At 41.7% G+C, this 19218-nt stretch overlaps 1 protein-coding gene across 8 annotated transcripts in view; it reads right to left on the bottom strand.

Moving 5' to 3' along the window:
- elmo2 (engulfment and cell motility 2) overlaps positions 1-19218 on the bottom strand; it is a 122284-nt gene that overhangs the window by 48132 nt on the left and 54934 nt on the right. For 6 of the 8 annotated variants that reach the window (XM_061984821.2, XM_061984819.2, XM_061984823.2 and 3 more), the window contains exons 10-12: positions 18913-18991; positions 13465-13500; positions 13282-13332 (exon numbers count right to left, since the gene is read on the bottom strand). In XM_061984821.2, the coding sequence (XP_061840805.1) occupies positions 13282-13332; positions 13465-13500; positions 18913-18991 (166 nt within the window). The remainder of the gene's footprint in view (positions 1-13281; positions 13333-13464; positions 13501-18912; positions 18992-19218) is intronic. The other 2 variants (XM_061984825.2, XM_061984824.2) reach the window with 1 other exon arrangement.

Raw genomic sequence — 19218 nt, forward strand, 5'->3', positions numbered from 1 at the left:
TGTGTATATTGTACATTTTACATATTGTTATGAAGGAGTCTGTTACTACATTACATACATACTTGCAGTAGGGGTGTAACGGTACGTGTATTTGTATTGAACCGTTTCGATAAGGGGGTTTCGGTTCGGTTCGGAGGTGTACCGAACGAGTTTCCACATGAACATATTAAGTAGCCGCTTAAAGGCCTACTGAAATGCGATTTTCTTATTTAAACGGGGATAGCAGGTCCATTCTATGTGTCATACTTGATCATTTCGCGATATTGCCATATTTTTGCTGAAAGGATTTAGTAGAAAACATCGCCGATAAAGTTTGCAACTTTTGGTCGCTGATAAAAAAGCCTTGCCTGTACCGGAAGTAGCAGACGATATGCGCGTGACGTCACAGGTTGTGGAGCTCCTCACATCTGCACATTGTTTACAATCATGGCCACCAGCAGCGAGAGCGATTCGGACCGAGAAAGCGACGATTTCCCCATTAATTTGAGCGAGGATGAAAGATTTGTGGATGAGGAAAGTGAGAGTGAAGGACTAGAGGGCAGTGGGAGCGATTCAGATAGGGAAGATGCTGTGAGAGGCGGGTGGGACCTGATATTCAGCTGGGAATGACTAAAACAGTAAATAAACACAAGACATATACAGTATATACTCTATTAGCCACAACACAACCAGGCTTATATTTAATATGCCACAAATTAATCCCGCATAACAAACACCTCCCCCCGTCCATATAACCCGCCAATACAACTCAAACACCTGCACAACACACTCAATCCCACAGCCCAAAGTACCGTTCACCTCCCTAAAGTTCATACAGCACATATATTTCCCCAAGTCCCCAAAGTTATGTACGTGACATGCACATAGCGGCACGCACGTACGGGCAAGCGATCAAATGTTTGGAAGCCGCAGCTGCATGCGTACTCACGGTACCGCGTCTGCGTATCCAACTCAAAGTCCTCCTGGTAAGAGTCTCTGTTGTCCCAGTTCTCCACAGGCCAATGGTAAAGCTTGACTGTCATCTTTCGGGAATGTAAACAATGAAACACCGGCTGTGTTATCCGGCACAACAGTCAAGGGGTGCATTCTACGGCGAGGGTGCGTTATCCAGCACAACACCTGCCGCAATACACCGCTTCCCACCTACAACTTTCTTCTTTGCTATCTCCATTGTTCATTGAACAAATTGCAAAAGATTCACCAACACAGATGTCCAGAATACTGTCGAATTTTGCGATGAAAACAGACGACTTAATAGCTGGCCACCATGCTGTCCCAAAATGTCCTCTACAATCCGTGACGTCACGCGCAGGCGTCATCATACCGAGACGTTTTCAGCAGGATATTTTGCGCGAAATTTAAAATTGCACTTTAGTAAGCTAACCCGGCCGTATTGGCATGTGTTGCAATGTTAAGATTTCATCATTGATATATAAACTATCAGACTGCGTGGTCGGTAGTAGTGGGTTTCAGTAGGCCTTTAAGCTAAAGTCTTAACAAGCTGCCCCGCTTCGTACTGCCTCTGTCTCTGTCAGTACTACGCAGCACCCAGAATTGTCCCACCCACACAACCATCTGATTGGTTACACACAGAGCGGTAACAGCCAATCAGCAGTGCGTATTCAGAGCGCATGGTGTCAGTGCTCCAGCGTTGTGATGAGCAGATAGGTGTTTAGCAGGTAAGCGGACTCTCCCCAAATTATAATAAACACCTCCCAGTCAACTACTAGTAACATCACTATGAGCCCGTTGACGTTCTAAAAACATAAACTGCAGCTCAACTCGCTCGCAGTCCTGGCTTGAGGTGAAGGCTAATTTGCTTTTAGCGTAACGTTAGCTCATTTTGCCGTGTGTGTTACGGACAGCAAAGCCCTGTCTGTCTGTTATTTCACTTTACCTTGTTCTGTGTTTATTGAGCTGTGTTGAAGCAGGAAAAAAGGATATTATGTTAAATGAAGAGTTTCCTGAAGCTGTCTCAGATAGTGAATATAATAATGTAACTGCATCATTAAGCCTACATAAACTCCATGGTGTTCAGGGATGAATAGTCTCTCCTAATGCTATTGTACTATTTTTTCAGCTATAGTTACATTAATCATTAGTAATGGAGCAGCCTAGTTTTGAATGGCAGGGTCCCTGCTATCACATGTTGATAAAAATATAACATTTACATAATAAAAATCAACTACAGGCTTCCCAAATGCTGTAATAAACTAAACATGATGAGTTGACTTGAAACTGTTTAATTTTGCACTTTTTATATGTAGAAGAAAAGTTTTGTCATTTTATTTAATCTGAGCAACAACTTGTATAGCGTTAACCACGCTATACTGTTGGATAAGCTCAGAGCAATCAGATTTGATAAAACCTCATCGCGCTGGATGCAATCTTACTTGGAGGGGAGGAAACAGCTGGTAGAGGTGAACGGTACCGTGTCCCCCCCTCTCTCAGTAAGCTGTCGAGTCCCCCAAGGCAGTATATTAGAGCCTTTACTGTTCCTAATATACGTTAACGACATGTCATCAGCATGCGACTGTGAATTGTTCCTGTTTGCGGATGACTCGGCCCTGCTGGTATCCGGCAAGGACAAGTCACAGGTGGAAAAAATCCTCAGTGCTGAACTCTGTAGTATTTGCACCTGGCTCACTGACAATAAACTATTCATACACTTAGGTAAAACAGAATCCATCCTATTTGGGTCCCAAATCAACCTTAAGAAAGTCAGTGACTTCACTATAAAAGTGGGTAACATTGTTATCACCAGGAAAGATGAGGTCACCTACCTAGGTTCCATTCTAGAGGCTAATCTTTCCTGTGATAAAATGGCAACCAAGGTAATCAAAAAGGTAAACCAACGAACAAGATTTCTCTATAGAATCTCCTCTCTGGTCAACAAAAGCACCATGAATATTCTAGCGGGAACTCTCGTTTAACCCTTTTTCGATTACGCTTGCACCTCCTGGTACCCTAGAACCTCCAAAACCCTTAAATCTAGACTCCAAACATCCCAGAACAAGCTAGTCAGGTTACTTTTAGACCTCCACCCCAGATCACACCTCTCTCCTACCTACTTCTCCAAAGTGGGCTGGCTCAGGGTGGAGGACAGATTAAAACAAATTGCACTGAGCTTAGTCTATAAAATTCGCTACACCTCCCTGATACCGAAGTACATGTCAAACTGCTTCCTTAACGTAAATTACCGCCATAACCACAACACCAGGGGGAGCTCCACAAACCACGTTAAACCCAGATTCCGATCTAACAAAGGTCTTAACTCATTCTCCTTCTATGCCACATCAATATGGAATGCACTCCCAACAGGTTTAAAAGAAAGTGCATCTCTATCCTCCTTCAAAATCGCACTAAAAGAACACCTCCAGGCAACTTCAACCCTTGACTAACACCCTCCCCCCTCCACATCCCACCTCCCCGGATTGTAAATAATCAAATGTAAATAATCAAATGTATAAACTTGTTCTTATGCTTTCTGAACTCACTTTGTTCACTGCTCTCTGTACATATCCCACCAAGTCAGACCTACACTGTTACAATGTCCATTTCTCTGATGATGCAATTGTTGATGACTGAAGTGCTGATATCAAACCCCCCCCGCCCTCTACATCCCATCCCCCGGATTGTAAATAATGTAAATAATTCAATGTATATACTCTGATGATTAACTTGTGTGATGACTGTATTATGCGGATAGTATATATTTGTACCATGAATTGATTAACGTGGACCCCAACTTAAACAAGTTGAAAAACTTATTCGGGTGTTACCATTTAGTGGTCAATTGTACGGAATATGTACTGTACTGTGCAACCTACTAATAAAAGCTTCAATCAATCAATCAAAGTGTTATGAAGGTGTCTGTTACTACATTATATATATACTTGCAGTGTGTATATTGTACATATTACATATTGTTATGAAGGTGTCCGTTACTACATTATGTATATACTTGCAGTGTGTATATCGTACATAAAACAGTGTTATGAAGGTGTCTGTTACTACATTATATATATATATAATGGGGCGGCATGGCGTAGTGGGTAGAGCAACCGTGCCAGAAACCTGAGGGTTGCAGGTTCGCTCCCCACCTCTTACCATCCAAAAATCGCTGCCGTTGTGTCCTTGGGCGGGACACTTCACCCTTTGCCCCCGGTGCCACTCACACCGGTGAATTGAATGATGAATGATAGGTGGTGGTCGGAGGGGCCGTTGGCGCAAATTGCAGCCACGCTTCCGTCAGTCTACCCCAGGGCAGCTGTGGCTATGAAAGTAGCTTACCACCACCAGGTGTGAATGAATGGTGGGTTCTACATGTAAAGCGACTTTGGGTACTTAGAAAAGCGCTATATAAATCCCAGGTATTATTATTATTATATATATATATATATATATATATATATATATATATATATATATATATATATATATATATATATATATACTTGCTGTGTGTATATTGTACATATTACATATTGTAGGGCGGTATAGCTCGGTTGGTAGAGCGGCCATGCCAGCAACTTGAGGGTTGCAGGTTCAATCCCCGCTTCCGCCATCCTAGTCACTGCCGTTGTGTCCTTGGGCAAGACACTTTACCCACCTGCTCCCAGTGCCACCCACACTGGTTTAAATGTAACTTCGATATTGGGTTTCACTATGTAAAGCGCTTTGAGTCACTTGAGAAAAAGCGCTATATAAATGTAATTCAATTCAATTCAATTCAGTATATATATACTTGCAGTGTGTATATCGTACATAAAACAGTGTTATGAAGGTGTCTGTTACTACATTATATATATATATATATATATATATATATATATATATATATATATATATATATATATATATATATATATATATACTTGCTGTGTGTATATTCTGCTAAACACCGACATTTATTTGATAATACCACCTTAACATTTGACAACCAAACAATTACACAAAGCGACTCAGTAAAGAATCTGGGTATTATCTTCGACCCAACTCTCTCCTTTGAGTCACACATTAAGAGTGTTACTAAAACGGCCTTCTTTCATCTCCGTAATATCGCTAAAATTCGTTCCATTTTGTCCACTAGCGACGCTGAGATCATTATTCATGCGTTCGTTACGTCTCGTCTCGATTACTGTAACGTATTATTTTCGGGTCTCCCTATGTCTAGCATTAAAAAATTACAGTTGGTACAAAATGCGGCTGCTAGACTTTTGACAAGAACAAGAAAGTTTGATCATATTACGCCTATACTGGCTCACCTGCACTGGCTTCCTGTGCACTTAAGATGCGACTTTAAGGTTTTACTACTTACGTATAAAATACTACACGGTCTAGCTCCAGCCTATCTTACCGATTGTATTGTACCATATGTCCCGGCAAGAAATCTGCGTTCAAAGAACTCCGGCTTATTAGTGATTCCCAGAGCCCAAAAAAAGTCTGCGGGCTGTAGAGCGTTTTCTATTCGGGCTCCAGCACTATGGAATGCCCTCCCGGTAACAATTAGAGATGCTACCTCAGTAGAAACATTTAAGTCCCATCTTAAAACTCATTTGTATACTCTAGCCTTTGAATAGCCCCCCTTTTTTTTTAGACCAGTTGATCTGCCGTTTCTTTTCTTTTCTCCTCTGCTGCCCCCTATCCCCTGTGGAGGGGAAGACACACAGATCCGGTGGCCATGGATGGGGTGCTGGCTGTCCGGGGTCGGGACCCGGGGTGGACCGCTCGCCTGTATATTGGTTGGGAACATCTCTGCGCTGCTGACCCGTCTCCGCTCGGGATGGTTTCCTGCTGACCCCACTGTGGACTGGACTCTTACTGTTATGCTGGATCCACTATGGACTGGACTCTCACAATATTATGTTAGACCCACTCGACATCCATTGCATTCGGTCTCCCTAGAGGGAGGGGGGTTACCCACATATGCGGTCCTCTCCAAGGTTTCTCATAGTCATTCACATCGACGTCCCACTGGGGTGAGTTTTTCCTTGCCCTTATGTGGGCTATACCGAGGATGTCGTTGTGGCTTGTGCAGCCCTTTGAGACACTTGTGATTTAGGGCTATATAAATAAACATTGATTGATTGATTGATTGATATTGTACATATTACATATTGTAGGGCGGTATAGCTCGGTTGGTAGAGCGGCCGTGCCAGCAACTTGAGGGTTGCAGGTTCAATCCCCGCTTCCGCCATCCTAGTCACTTCCGTTGTGTCCTTGGGCAAGACACTTTACCCACCTGCTCCCAGTGCCACCCACACTGGTTTAAATGTAACTTCGATATTGGGTTTCACTATGTAAAGCGCTTTGAGTCACTTGAGAAAAAGCGTTATATAAATGTAATTCAATTCAATTCAATTCAGTATATATATACTTGCAGTGTGTATATCGTACATAAAACAGTGTTATGAAGGTGTCTGTTACTACATTATATATATATATATATATACTTGCTGTGTGTATATTGTACATATTACATATTGTATATATATACTTGCAGTGTGTTGCTTGCAGAATGATCCCAAATATCCTTAAATTAGAGGAACTGATTCTCTTGACGGCATAGTTACTGCCTTTGGACTTAGTCGGGTCAGAAGTGGGTCGCAGTCTTGCAGGATTTAGATCCAGAAAGCACACAAGTGCCCCGGGAAAATAGCACTGTCTCCTTCATTTGTAGCCAGCTCAGGCGAGTACTTTCACGCAAGTCGGCGCCAAAAGGAATAATTTTAGAGCGGGGCTTTTTTCCACTTCATTGACTTCATGCCGTATCACATTTGCTGGTTCCGCTTCAACACGCTTCCACGTTTGTTGCTCTTCCTACTGGCCGGGCGGCTAGTCTGGACCGTGGAACAACCGGGTCTCGGCTGAGAGAACAACAGTCTTAAAAGTGTGGGGATTATGAATATTTGTTTGACAGAGTTCTAAGAACACAGATTTGGGATGAATCTTCATAAAGACAAGCTAGCCAGGAGGACCGCCACATTGCTTATACACGCTATGCCAGGTGTGCCCAAAGTTGGGTCCGGAGGCCAAATTTTGCCCGTCGAGTCCTTTGATTTGGCCCGCCGAAGGGTGGCTTCCCAAATGTAATAAATATTCAGACTGACCTTTTAAGCTGCCGAAGGGGCCCTGATCCAATATCGATATCACATATCGGTCCAATATAAGCATAAAAAAAACCAAGTATCAGATTACATCGGTTTGCATCCAAACTTTGCAACGTTAATTTTACTACAACCAGTCCTTGATTGTGAAAATCTGGACAGACAGTTAACATCTAAATGTCCTCCATTAAGCATACAAGGTTGCTCTTCTAGTTCAGTCAAGTCATTTGCTAGTCTGTAGGCTATTAGAATCTACACAACAGCTAAGCACACAATAGCACACAAGCTAGACATACTGTACGTAATAAGTGTTATTTTAATTGAACAATATTGCAGCCTAAAACATTTGTCAACATAAACAAGTAAATATAGTTGCATATTACTTACACATACAAAGTATCCAAGGCACAAGCGTATTAGAAAGTATCCAGTAACAAACGTGTCCGCATCATTCCATGTACTGTCGTGAGCTTAACTGCATTCATTTTTGTGATAAGTAGGTATCGCTAAAAAACATTTAAAACTACACTTCATCTTCACAATATTATGTCAGACCCACTCGACATCCATTGCTTTCGGTCTCCCCTAGAGGGGGGGGGTTACCCACATATGCGGTCCTCTCCAAGGTTTCTCATAGTCATTCACATCGACGTCCCACTGGGGTGAGTTTTTCCTTGCCCGTATGTGGGCTTTGTACCGAGGATGTCGTTGTGGCTTGTGCAGCCCTTTGAGACACTTGTGATTTAGGGCTATATAAATAAAGATTGATTGATTGATCTTAAAGACAGCGTAAGTCCATTCCAGAGGGTTAGCAATAAATAGGTTAGTGTTTTTCATACCTTCCATTGTTCTCTGTTTGAATAATTTCTTTGGATCTTTCCACACTACAAAATCATACAAGTAATTGTGATTTATGCTGGTATAGGATCGGATCAATATAGATAAATCTTAAGTGGAAAAAGTTTGGAACACCTTTAACGCTCGCATAATTGTTGTTAGCTTGTTCGCTAAGCTAACCAGTTGGCTAACTAGTTGCCATCTGTCATTGTTATCGGTACCGAATATAGGAACTTTTGGGGTATTTGTCTTTCACGCTTAAAAATGCTGTCTTTAGCTCTTGAAGGCAAAAAGTTTGGGCATCCCTTGGTCTGTGCAATTGTTTAAAATGATTCATTAGTATCGCGGTACTATACTTATACCGGTATACCGTACAACTCTAGAGAGGGGTGTCAAACTAATTTTAGATTGGGGGCCACATGGAGAAAAATCACAGCATGATAACTTAAAAATAAAAACAACTTCAGATTTTTTATTTTTTTTTAAATAGAACAAGAACATTCTGAAAATGTACAAATCATAATGTTGTTGGGGGTTTTTTTACACTTACATGTTGCGGTTAATAGTATTCTATTCTATCTTTATTTGTCGTTATTTATACTTTCTGAATAAATGATCAGTCAACTCATTGGTGTTAATTTTCAATCTATAAAGTTAACAAAAATAATATCAAAATCAAATTACAGGATGTTATTTATGTAGTTTGCTCATTTTCCTCGACTGGTGCACTAACATCATGTGGTTTTTTTTTTTTTTTTACATATGTAGCATTATCTACAAAAATACAAAGAATTGCTATTGCGACATCTAGCGGACACATTTAGAACAGCAGTTTCTTTCATTCCAAAATTTGGGCTCATTTTTATATTTAGAAAACTCATCCCGTGTTTGACGTTCATTTAAATACATCGGTAGTAAGTCGGACACGTTTCCAGTGAGGGTTGGACTCCGCCAAGGCTGCCCTTTGTCACCGATTCTGTTCATAACTTTTATGGACAGAATTTCTAGGCGCAGTCATGGCGTTGAGGGGATCTGGTTTGGTGGCTGCAGGATTAGGTCTCTGCTTTTTGCAGATGATGTGGTCCTGATGGCTTCATCTGGCCAGGATCTTCAGCTCTCACTGGATCGGTTCGCAGCTGAGTGTGAAGCGACTGGGATGAGAATCAGCACCTCCAAGTCCGAGTCCATGGTTCTCGCCCGGAAAAGGGTGGAGTGCCATATCCGGGTTGGGGAGGAGATCTTGCCCCAAGTGGAGGAGTTCAAGTACCTCGGAGTCTTGTTCACGAGTGGGGGAGGAGTGGATCGTGAGATCGACAGGCGGATCGGTGCGGCGTCTTCAGTAATGCGGACGCTGTATCGATCCGTTGTGGTGAAGAAGGAGCTGAGCCGGAAGGCAAAGCTCTCAATTTACCGGTCGATCTACGTTCCCATCCTCACCTATGGTCATGAGCTTTGGGTTATGACCGATAGGACAAGATCACGGGTACAAGCGGCCGAAATGAGTTTCCTCCGCCGGGTGGCGGGGCTCTCCCTTAGAGATAGGGTGAGAAGCTCTGCCATCCGGGAGGAGCTCAAAGTAAAGCCGCTGCTCCTCCACATCGAGAGGAGCCAGATGAGGTGGTTCGGGCATCTGGTCAGGATGCCACCCGAACGCCTCCCTAGGGAGGTGTTTAGGGCACGTCCGACCGGTAGGAGGCCGCGGGGAAGACCCAGGACACGTTGGGAAGACTATGTCTCCCGGCTGGCCTGGGAACGCCTCGGGGTCCCACAGGAAGAGCTGGACGAAGTGGCTGGGGAGAGGGAAGTCTGGGCTTCCCTGCTTAGGCTGCTGCCCCCGCGACCCGACCTCGGATAAGCGGAAGAAGATGGATGGATGGATGGATTAAATACATCGGTTATAAAACAGGACGTGTAACACAACCTACACCCCCTTGAAAAAGCACAAATTGCTTGATTCCTTCTGGCAGTGCAAAGGCAGCACGGAACACTTCTCTCTTCACTCGACACAGACTTCGTAAAGTCGTCAAAGGTTACATGTATGCATCCATACGCAGCGCCAACATTTGGGAAGTAGACTGAGGTGATAGAAGAACGGTAAAAATATGATACACCGACCAGTGGACGCATCGAACAAAGTGATGTTTCATTTTTTCGTCTCATTGCACATATCTGTGGTGCCTTCAAAGGACCTTGATTCAAAAATAAAAACGCAGGTATGACTACTTTTTAAAAACAGAGTAGGCTTAACCCGCAGTAGACACACAAATAATTTCATACTACGTCAAACTCAAGGCCCGTGGGCGAAATCTGGCGCGCCACATCATTTTATATGGCCCGCAAAAGCCTGGAAAAAATATGTGTTTTTAATTAAAAAGTTAATAACTACAGTAAATACCATATCTTTCTATCCATCTCCATTTTAAGACACACAAAAATCAAATGCATATTTTTTTTACTTTAATACTGTCTAATAATACAGCACATATATTATTATACATTCCAGACATTTATTTGGTTGAAATACAAATAAATACCTAAATATTTTGATTTTGAGTCATCCATCAAGAGTCATCTATCAAATTGTACATCATAAAAAGGACAATAGATTTTACGGTAAAACAAATTGGGAGCTCAGTCGCCGGAATTTTACATAAAAAAAACAGTGGTACCATTTTTCCAAACACAATAATTCACTTTAAAAACAACACGATAGATTTGATGGAAAACTCATGTTTGTTTGTTTTTCTTTACCACAAAATCTACAGATTTATTTTTACTGTGTAAAAAGTGTATGTCAAAAAACATATAATAATCAAAAGCATAGGCAATTGTGTAACAATATCATGAGGAAAAGAATCCTTATACTGTTATACTCATATACAAAACCCATAACCAGTGAAGTTGGCACATTGTGTAAATGGTAAATAAAAACAGAATACAATTATTTGCTAATCCTTTTCAACTTATATTCAATTGAATAGACTGCAAAGACAAGATAATTAATGTTTAAACTTGAAAACTTCTTTTTTTTTTGCAAATAATCATTAACTTTGAATTTAATGGCAGCAACACATTGGCACACTAAAGTTGGCACATGGGCATTTGTACCACTTTCATGGCCTTTCCTTTTAACAACACTTAGTAAACGTTTGGGAACTGAGGAGACCAACAACGTCCACAGTTTCCAAAAACAATTTTAAATGTGGACTTGTCAAAACCACAGAACACTTTCCACTTTGCATCAGTCCATCTTAGCTGAGCTTGGGCCCAATGAAGCCGGCGGCGTTTCTGGGCGTTGTTGATAAATGGCTTTGGCTTTGCATAGTAGAGTTTTTAACTTGCACTTACAGATGTAGCGACCAACTGTAGTTACTGACAGTGGTTTTCTGAAGTGTTCCTGAGCCCATGTAGTGATATCCTTTACACACTGATGTCGCTTTTTGATGCAGTATCGCCTGAGGGATCGAAGGTCCGTAATATCATCGCTTACGTGCAGTGATTTCTCCAGATTCTCTGAACATTTTGATGATATTACAGACCGTAGATGGTGAAATCCCTAAATTGCTTGCAATAGCTCATTGAGAAAGGTTGTTCTTAAACTGTTGGACAATTTGCTGACGCATTTGTTCACAAAGTGGTTATCCTTGTTTGTGAATGGCTGAGCATATCATGGAAGCTGCTTTTATACCCAATCATGGCAGTCACCTGTTCCTAATTAACATGTTCACCTGTGGGATGTTCCAAATAAGTGTTTGATGCGCATTCCTCAATTTTCTCAGTCTTTTTTGCCACATGTGCCAGCTTTTTTGAGACATGTTGCAGGAATCAAATTCCAAATGAGCTCATATTTGCAAAAAATAAAGTTTTCCAGTTCGAACATTAAATATCTTGTCTTTACAGTCTATTCAATTGAATATAGGTTGAAAAGGATTTGCAAATCATTGTATTCTGTTTTTATTTACCATTTACACAACGTGCCAACTTCACTGGTTTTGGGGTTTGTATTATAATGGTTATTATCATCCTCTAATGCAGTGGTTCTTAACCTGGGTTCGATCGAACCCTAGGGGTTCGGTGAGTCGGCCTCAGGGGTTCTGGGCTTGGCGCTGAGGTCAAGCCACACCCGACTCATCGTGTACATAAAAACTTCTCCCTATCGGCTTATTATGGATACGGCAACAGCAGAAGTCAAACTGATTTGCAGGTGTGTAATTTGTTGTGAGTTCATGCACTGTGTTGGTTTTGTTCTTTGAACAAGGTGATGTTCATGCATGGTTAAGTTTGTGCACCAGTAAAAAATCATATAACTTAGTCTTGAATCTCCGGGTTGGGGAGAAGATCTTGCCCCAAGTGTAGGAGTTCAAGTGCCTAGGAGTCTTGTTCACGAGTGAGGGAAGAGTGGATCGTGAGATCGACAGGCAGATCGGTGCGGCGTCTTCAGTAATGCGGACGCTGTATCGATCCGTTGTGGTGAAGAAGGAGCTGAGCCGGAAGGCAAAGCTCTCAATTTACCGGTCGATCTACGTTCCCATCCTCACCTATGGTCATGAGCTTTGGGTTATGGCCGAAAGGACAAGATCACGGGTACAAGTGGCCGAAATGAGTTTCCTCCGCCGGGTGGCGGGGCTCTCCCTTAGAGATAGGGTGAGAAGCTCTGTCATCCGGGAGGAGCTCAAAGTAAAGCCGCTGCTCCTCCACATTGAGAGGAGCCAGATGAGGTGGTTCGGGCATCTGGTCAGGACGCCACCCGAACGCCTCCCTAGGGAGGCGTTTAGGGCACATCCAACCGGTAGGAGGCCACGGGGAAGACCCAGGACACGTTGGGAAGACTATGTCTCCCGGCTGGCCTGGGAACGCCTCGGGATCCCCCAGGAGGAGCTGGAAGAAGTGGCTGGGGAGAGGGAAGTTTGGGCTTCCCTGCTTAGGCTGCTGCCCCCGCGACCCGACCTCGGATAAGCGGAAGAAGATGGATGGACTAAAGAAGGGTTCGATGAATGCGCATATGAAACTGGTGGGGTTCGGTACCTCCAACAAGGTTAAGAACCACTGCCCTAATGATAACCTTACTTCCGTTTTGCTTGATCGGCCGTTTTACTGCCGTGTTATAGACACTGTTTGGAAACAATTTTGGTATGTAAATAAACATTTACAAAATCTTTCGTAACGGTAAACACCTGCAGGTTATGTGGTTTGTACATGTAAAAATTTATTTTTTTCAAAAATGTGTTACGTGTGGCTTATTTCGCTCTACAGTCCGGAAAGTAAGGTAAGTAGTATTAAGGACTAAAATAGGGACCACAAACAAACACATAAAGCCCGGGGCTAGCATACTCACGTTAAGTATGATGGATCGCAGGTGCTTCTGGGCTAAAGTGCTCGCCATTTCCTGTGAGTGGGAAAGACAGAAGGCAGATCAGGAAAGATGGCAAGGACAATGTGTTTACATGCAGAGTGTGGATGCCTCAGACAAACACGGAGCGGAGCGTGAGGCTGGAATGAGATGCTGATGTGTACTCACAGTCAGGTGCTGCTCCAGCGGGTTGGAGTACTCCTCCTACAGGTTCAAAGGAGGAGGAGCAGGTGCAGCAGCGATGGAATGGAGAAGTGCACACATGGAGCATGAAACAGAGGATTACATCACTGGCACAGCATGCACACAGACAGAAGGTGACACAGAATCAATGCAAAAAGCACATTTATCTGTTCCAGATGAGATTCTGTATCATATTGAGTTGATGCAATTCCAATCATTGCGGAAGCTGAATTTAAAGGCTGAATTAATGCAGAAATTATTTACAGAAAAGTTTCAATAAACAGTAGGAATGGTTTGAAAATTTAACCTTAAAGATCAGAAACTGTACTGAAACGTACCATCCATCCATCCATCCCATCCATCCATCCCATCCATTTTCTACCGCTTGTCCCTTTTGGGGTCGCTGGAGCCTATATAAGCTGCATTCGGGCGGTATGCGGGGTACACCCTGGACAAGTCGCCACCTAATCACAGGGCCACTGAAACGTACTATGAATATAGAAATGATAAATGTATGTCGTAATAGTTCGAATTTACCTATTTGACTCAAAGATGTAAAACTGCCAAAAAAAAAAAGATTTCTTCGTTTGGTCCCAAATCCAGACTACTTGGATAATGGCATGGGTGTTATCCTTTTGGCCAAACAGCCTAGTTGGTAAAGTGATGTCCAAAATTGGTTGTTAAAGAGAGCAATTCAACCATTGAAGATGACATTAGGGTTGTACAGTATACCGGTACTAGTATAGTATTGCGGTACTAATGAATCAAAAACGGTACTATACTCTGTTTGAAAAGTACTGGTTCCCAACGGGCATAACGGTGCGTCGTCGTCAAGTTGTGACATTGCTGGCTTTAGGAACAAAGGAGCATGTTCGGCAGCGCACACACACAGCGTACTTACAAGCAGACACAAAATGGACGCATTTTGGCTTAAAAACTAAAGATAAAGGTGAAGTTATAACACTGAAACGCATTCAGAAAGAGGTGCTTTAAGACATGGCTAGCTAGCTAGCAACTAACGCCCATCCGCAGTCTGCAGTGTTTTAGCTACTTCTCGATCACTAATTCTGGCCTCCATGGCGACAAATAAAGTAAGTTTCTTACAAGTATAATTATCATTGCAGGACAAGGAATAGCTAAACATGCTTCACTTTACAGCGTAGGAGGATACAATAGCTCACCGCTAGCGCTCCTGAATGTAAACAAATGCCATGGGTGGATCTACACCTGACATCCACTGTAATGATACCAAGTACAAGAACGTATCTAGTCGATACTACTATGATTACATCAATATTTTTTATCGTTACAAAATATTTTTTCCTTTTTAAAAAAAAATTCTTAGTATGTTTATAAACTCAGGAAATATGTCCCTGGACACATGAGGACTTTGAATATGACCAATGTATGATCCTGTAACTACTTGGTATCTAATCCATACCTACATTTGTGGTATCATCCAAAACTAATGTAAAGTATCAAACAACAGAAGAATAAGTGATTATTACATTTTAACAGAAGTGTAGATAGAATGTTAAAACGGAAAATAACCAGATATGAACAGTAAATGAAGAAGTAGATTAATAATCCATTTTTACAGCTTTTCCTTCATTATTTTGACAAAATAATAGAATATAAACGACACAATATGTTACTGCTTATGTCAGCAGACTAATTAGGAGCCTTTGTTTGTTTACTTACTACTAAAAGACAAGTTGTCTAGTATGTTCACTATTTTATTTAAGGACTCGATCCTGGGCCCGGGGTCTTTCTGTGTGGAGTTTGCATGTTCTCCCCGTGACTGCGTGGGTTCCCTCCGGCTTCCTCCTACCTCCAAAAACATGCACCTGGGGATAGGTTGATTGGCAACACTAAATTGACCCTATGTGTGAATGTGAGTGTGAATGTTGTCTGTCTATCTGTGTTGGCCCTGTGTTGACACTTCTTCCACTCCCGTACTTGCACGCTACACCGCTACAACAAAGATGACGGGGAGAAGACGCTGTCGAAGGTGAGCCACGTAAATAAGACCGCCCACAAAACAGCACATCCTGAAGCGACTATCAGAAAGCAGCTTGAAGATGGTTTGTAAAACATCATCTATGCAACATTTTGACCAAAGAACCACCATTACATGTTATGTAGACCACAAGGAAGTATTTTACATTGAGAAACAAATCATAATATGACCCCTTTAATGCGCCTTATAATGCATTCACCTTTGGTATGAAAAAAGACCTGAATAGACCCGCTCATTGGCATTGCGCCTTTTAATCCGGTGCGCCCTATGGTCCGAAAAATATGGTAGTTGATATTATTCGAAATTACTGCCAGGTTAATTTTAAGAGTAAAAAAACACAAAGAGAAGTTGTTAGTGAAATGTTGCTGATCTGGATGCTATTGATCCTTTAAGTAAACAAAAGCAAAATTACGTTTTCTGTGACCCAATTAGCAATGAAAATGTTATATTTCAAAAACAATTGTTTGCTTCACAAGTCATCTTCAATAGAGCAGATAATTGGAAGACATCCTAAGAATGATTCCATCTGTTTATTTTCTATCCTTTTACTGTAGTCCCTGTCTGTGACATCAAGTCTGGAAGGACTGCCCTCATATGAAGGAGAAAAGTGTTTCAATTAGGGCTGGGCGATATATCGAATCTACTCGATATATCGCGGGTTTGTCTGTGCGATATAGAAAATGACTATATCGTGATATTCGAGTATACGTTCTCACGCAGTTGCTTTTAGCTGTGGGCATTACACTACAGGTTATTCTCATTCTTTCTTGTCTCTCCATCTCACAGAGACATAAAACAAGCAAACTTCTTACATACGTCACATACTGTCGCACGTGCAACTTCATACGCCCTGGCGGTGGCTTGGCTTCAAGCGAGAAGATGTTGAACAGACAACCGTAATGTCAAGTTTGCGGCAAAAGTGTTGCTACAAAAAGTAGCATTACTGCTAATTTGTAGCATCATTTGAAAAGTCACCCGCTAGAGAATGAACCATTTGCAGATCAACACAATATGAAACAAATAGTCAAAAACAGAAGGAGATAACGTCCGCAGGAACCTAACACATAGCGAAGGACATACACTATTTGACTTCCTATTATGCAGCTAATTTTTATTTGACACTTTTTGAAATATCTTGTGTGACATCATAAACAAAAGTGCACTTTATTTGTTTTAAACTATTGCAGTGGCGTTCTGTACAAAAAGTGCACTTTAATTTAGTGTTGTTTTGATATGTCATCTTACAAACCCCGTTTCCATATAAGTTGGGAAATTGTGTTGGATGTAAATATAAACGGAATACAAGGATTTGCAAATCCTTTTCAACCCATATTCAATTGAATGCACTACAAAGACAAGATATTTGATGTTCAAACTCATAAACTTTATTTTTTTTTGCAAATAATAATTAATGCAACACGTGCCAAAGAAGTTGGGAAAGGGCATGTTCACCACTGTGTTACATCACCTTTTCTTTTAACAACACTCAATAAACGATTGGGAACTGAGGAAACTAATTGTTGAAGCTTTGAAAGTGGAATTATTTGCCATTCTTGTTTTATGTAGAGCTTCAGTCGTTCAACAGTCCGGGATCTCTGCTGTCGTTTTTTACGCTTCATAATGCGCCACACATTTTCGATGAGGGACAGGTCTGGACTGCAGACGGGCCAGGAACGTACCCGCACTCTTTTTTTACGAAGCCACGCTGCTGTAACACGTGCTGAATGTGGCTTGGCATTGTCTTGCTGAAATAAGCAGGGGCGTCCATGAAAAAGATGGCGCTTAGATGGCAGCATATGTTGTTCCAAAACCTGTATGTACCTTTCAGCATTAATGGTGCCTTCACAGATGTGTAAGTTACCCATGCTTTGGGCACTAATGCACCCCCATACCATCACAGATGCTGGCTTTTGAACTTTGCGTCGATAACAGTCTGGATGGTTCGCTTCCCCTTTGGTCCGGATGACATGATGTCGAATATTTCCAAAAACAATTTGAAATGTGGACGCGTCAGACCACAGAACACTTTTCCACTTTGCATCAGTCCATCTTAGATAATCTCGGGCCCAGAGAAGCCGGCGGCGTTTCTGGATGTTGTTGACAAATGGCTTTCGCTTTGCATAGTAGAGCTTTAACTTGCACTTACAGATGTAGCGACCAACTGCATTTAGTGACAGTGGTTTTCTGAAGTGTTCCTGAGCCCATGTGGTGATATCCTTTAGAGATTGATGTCGGTTTTTGATACAGTGCCGTCTGAGGGATCGAAGGTCACGGTCATTCAATGTTGGTTTCCGGCCATGCCGCTTACGTGGAGTGATTTCTCTAGATTCTCTGAACCTTTTGATGATATTATGGACCGTAGATATTGAAATCCCCAAATTTCTTGCAATTGCACTTTGAGAAATGTTGTTCTTAAACTGTTTGACTATTTGCTCACGCAGTTGTGGACAAAGGGGTGTACCTCGCCCCATCCTTTCTTGTGAAAGTCTGAGCATTTTTTGGGAAGCTGTTTTTATACCCAATCATGGCACCCACCTGTTCCCAATAAGCCTGCACACCTGTGGGATGTTCCAAATAAGTGTTTGATGAGCATTCCTCAACTTTATCAGTATTTATTGCCACCTTTCCCAACTTCTTTGTCACGTGTTGCTGGCATCAAATTCTAAAGTTAATGATTATTTGCAAAAAAAAAAAAAGTTTATCAGTTTGAACATCAAATATGTTGTCTTTGTAGCATATTCAACTGAATATGGGTTGAAAATGATTTGCAAATCATTGTATTCCGTTTGTATTTACATCTAACACAATTTTCCAACTCATATGGAAACAGGGTTTGTAGTAACATCATGCACAAAAGTGCACTCAAAGCTTGTTTTAAAATGTCTCTGACAATCTTGCACGTTCTGTTTTGGAAATGACATGAATGTTTGTGCCACTGCTTAATAACTGTTTAATAAATACAGTTTTGGTCAACTGACTTAGTTGTGATTACTCTCTCTGCATGAAAGTTTAAAATTAGCATATATTAATGCAGTATGAACAACAATGTTTTAATGTAGACACGTAGAATCATCATACTGTTGTGATTATATGCATCAAGTGTTCATTCAAGGCTAAGGCAAAATATCGAGATATATATTGTGTATCGTGACATGGCCTCAAAATATCGAGATATTAATAAAAGGCCATATCGCCCAGCCCTAGTTTCAATATATTTTTGTTTTCATTCATGGTTTACCAACTCGTTAGTTCAATTCCGGTCATCTGGACTCTACGGGTCGGTCATTTAAAAACATGTATTCCACAGTTCGTTCTATCGTGCTTTTAGAGTTTTATTTTAAATCACACCGACGACGTGGAATGTCTGTTAAATGATAGATTTCATTTATCCAAAGGAGCGCAGATTATCTGACCTGCCGTCTGTCCTCGGGTGCTTTGAGGAAAAGAGCATTGATGAGTGCGATGGCGTAGGTCTGAATCTCCTGGTTTGACCTGGAGGAACATCAAGCAACATAAGGTTCCTGTTAGAAGTATCTTGCTCCACACAACCCCCAAAAGGTACTGCTGAATCGAACTAACTTCAAGATGAAGATGCTTTATTATTGTCCATTCTTTAACATGTACAAGACACATAAGAACTGAAATAACATTTTCGGCACAGTCCCACTAAGAGCAGACATACGTTACAAGGGGGACAAGGCGGGACCGCCAACGGATCA

This window comes from Nerophis lumbriciformis, linkage group LG23 (genome assembly GCF_033978685.3).
Source record: "Nerophis lumbriciformis linkage group LG23, RoL_Nlum_v2.1, whole genome shotgun sequence".
In the NCBI taxonomy this organism is placed as follows: domain Eukaryota; kingdom Metazoa; phylum Chordata; class Actinopteri; order Syngnathiformes; family Syngnathidae; genus Nerophis; species Nerophis lumbriciformis.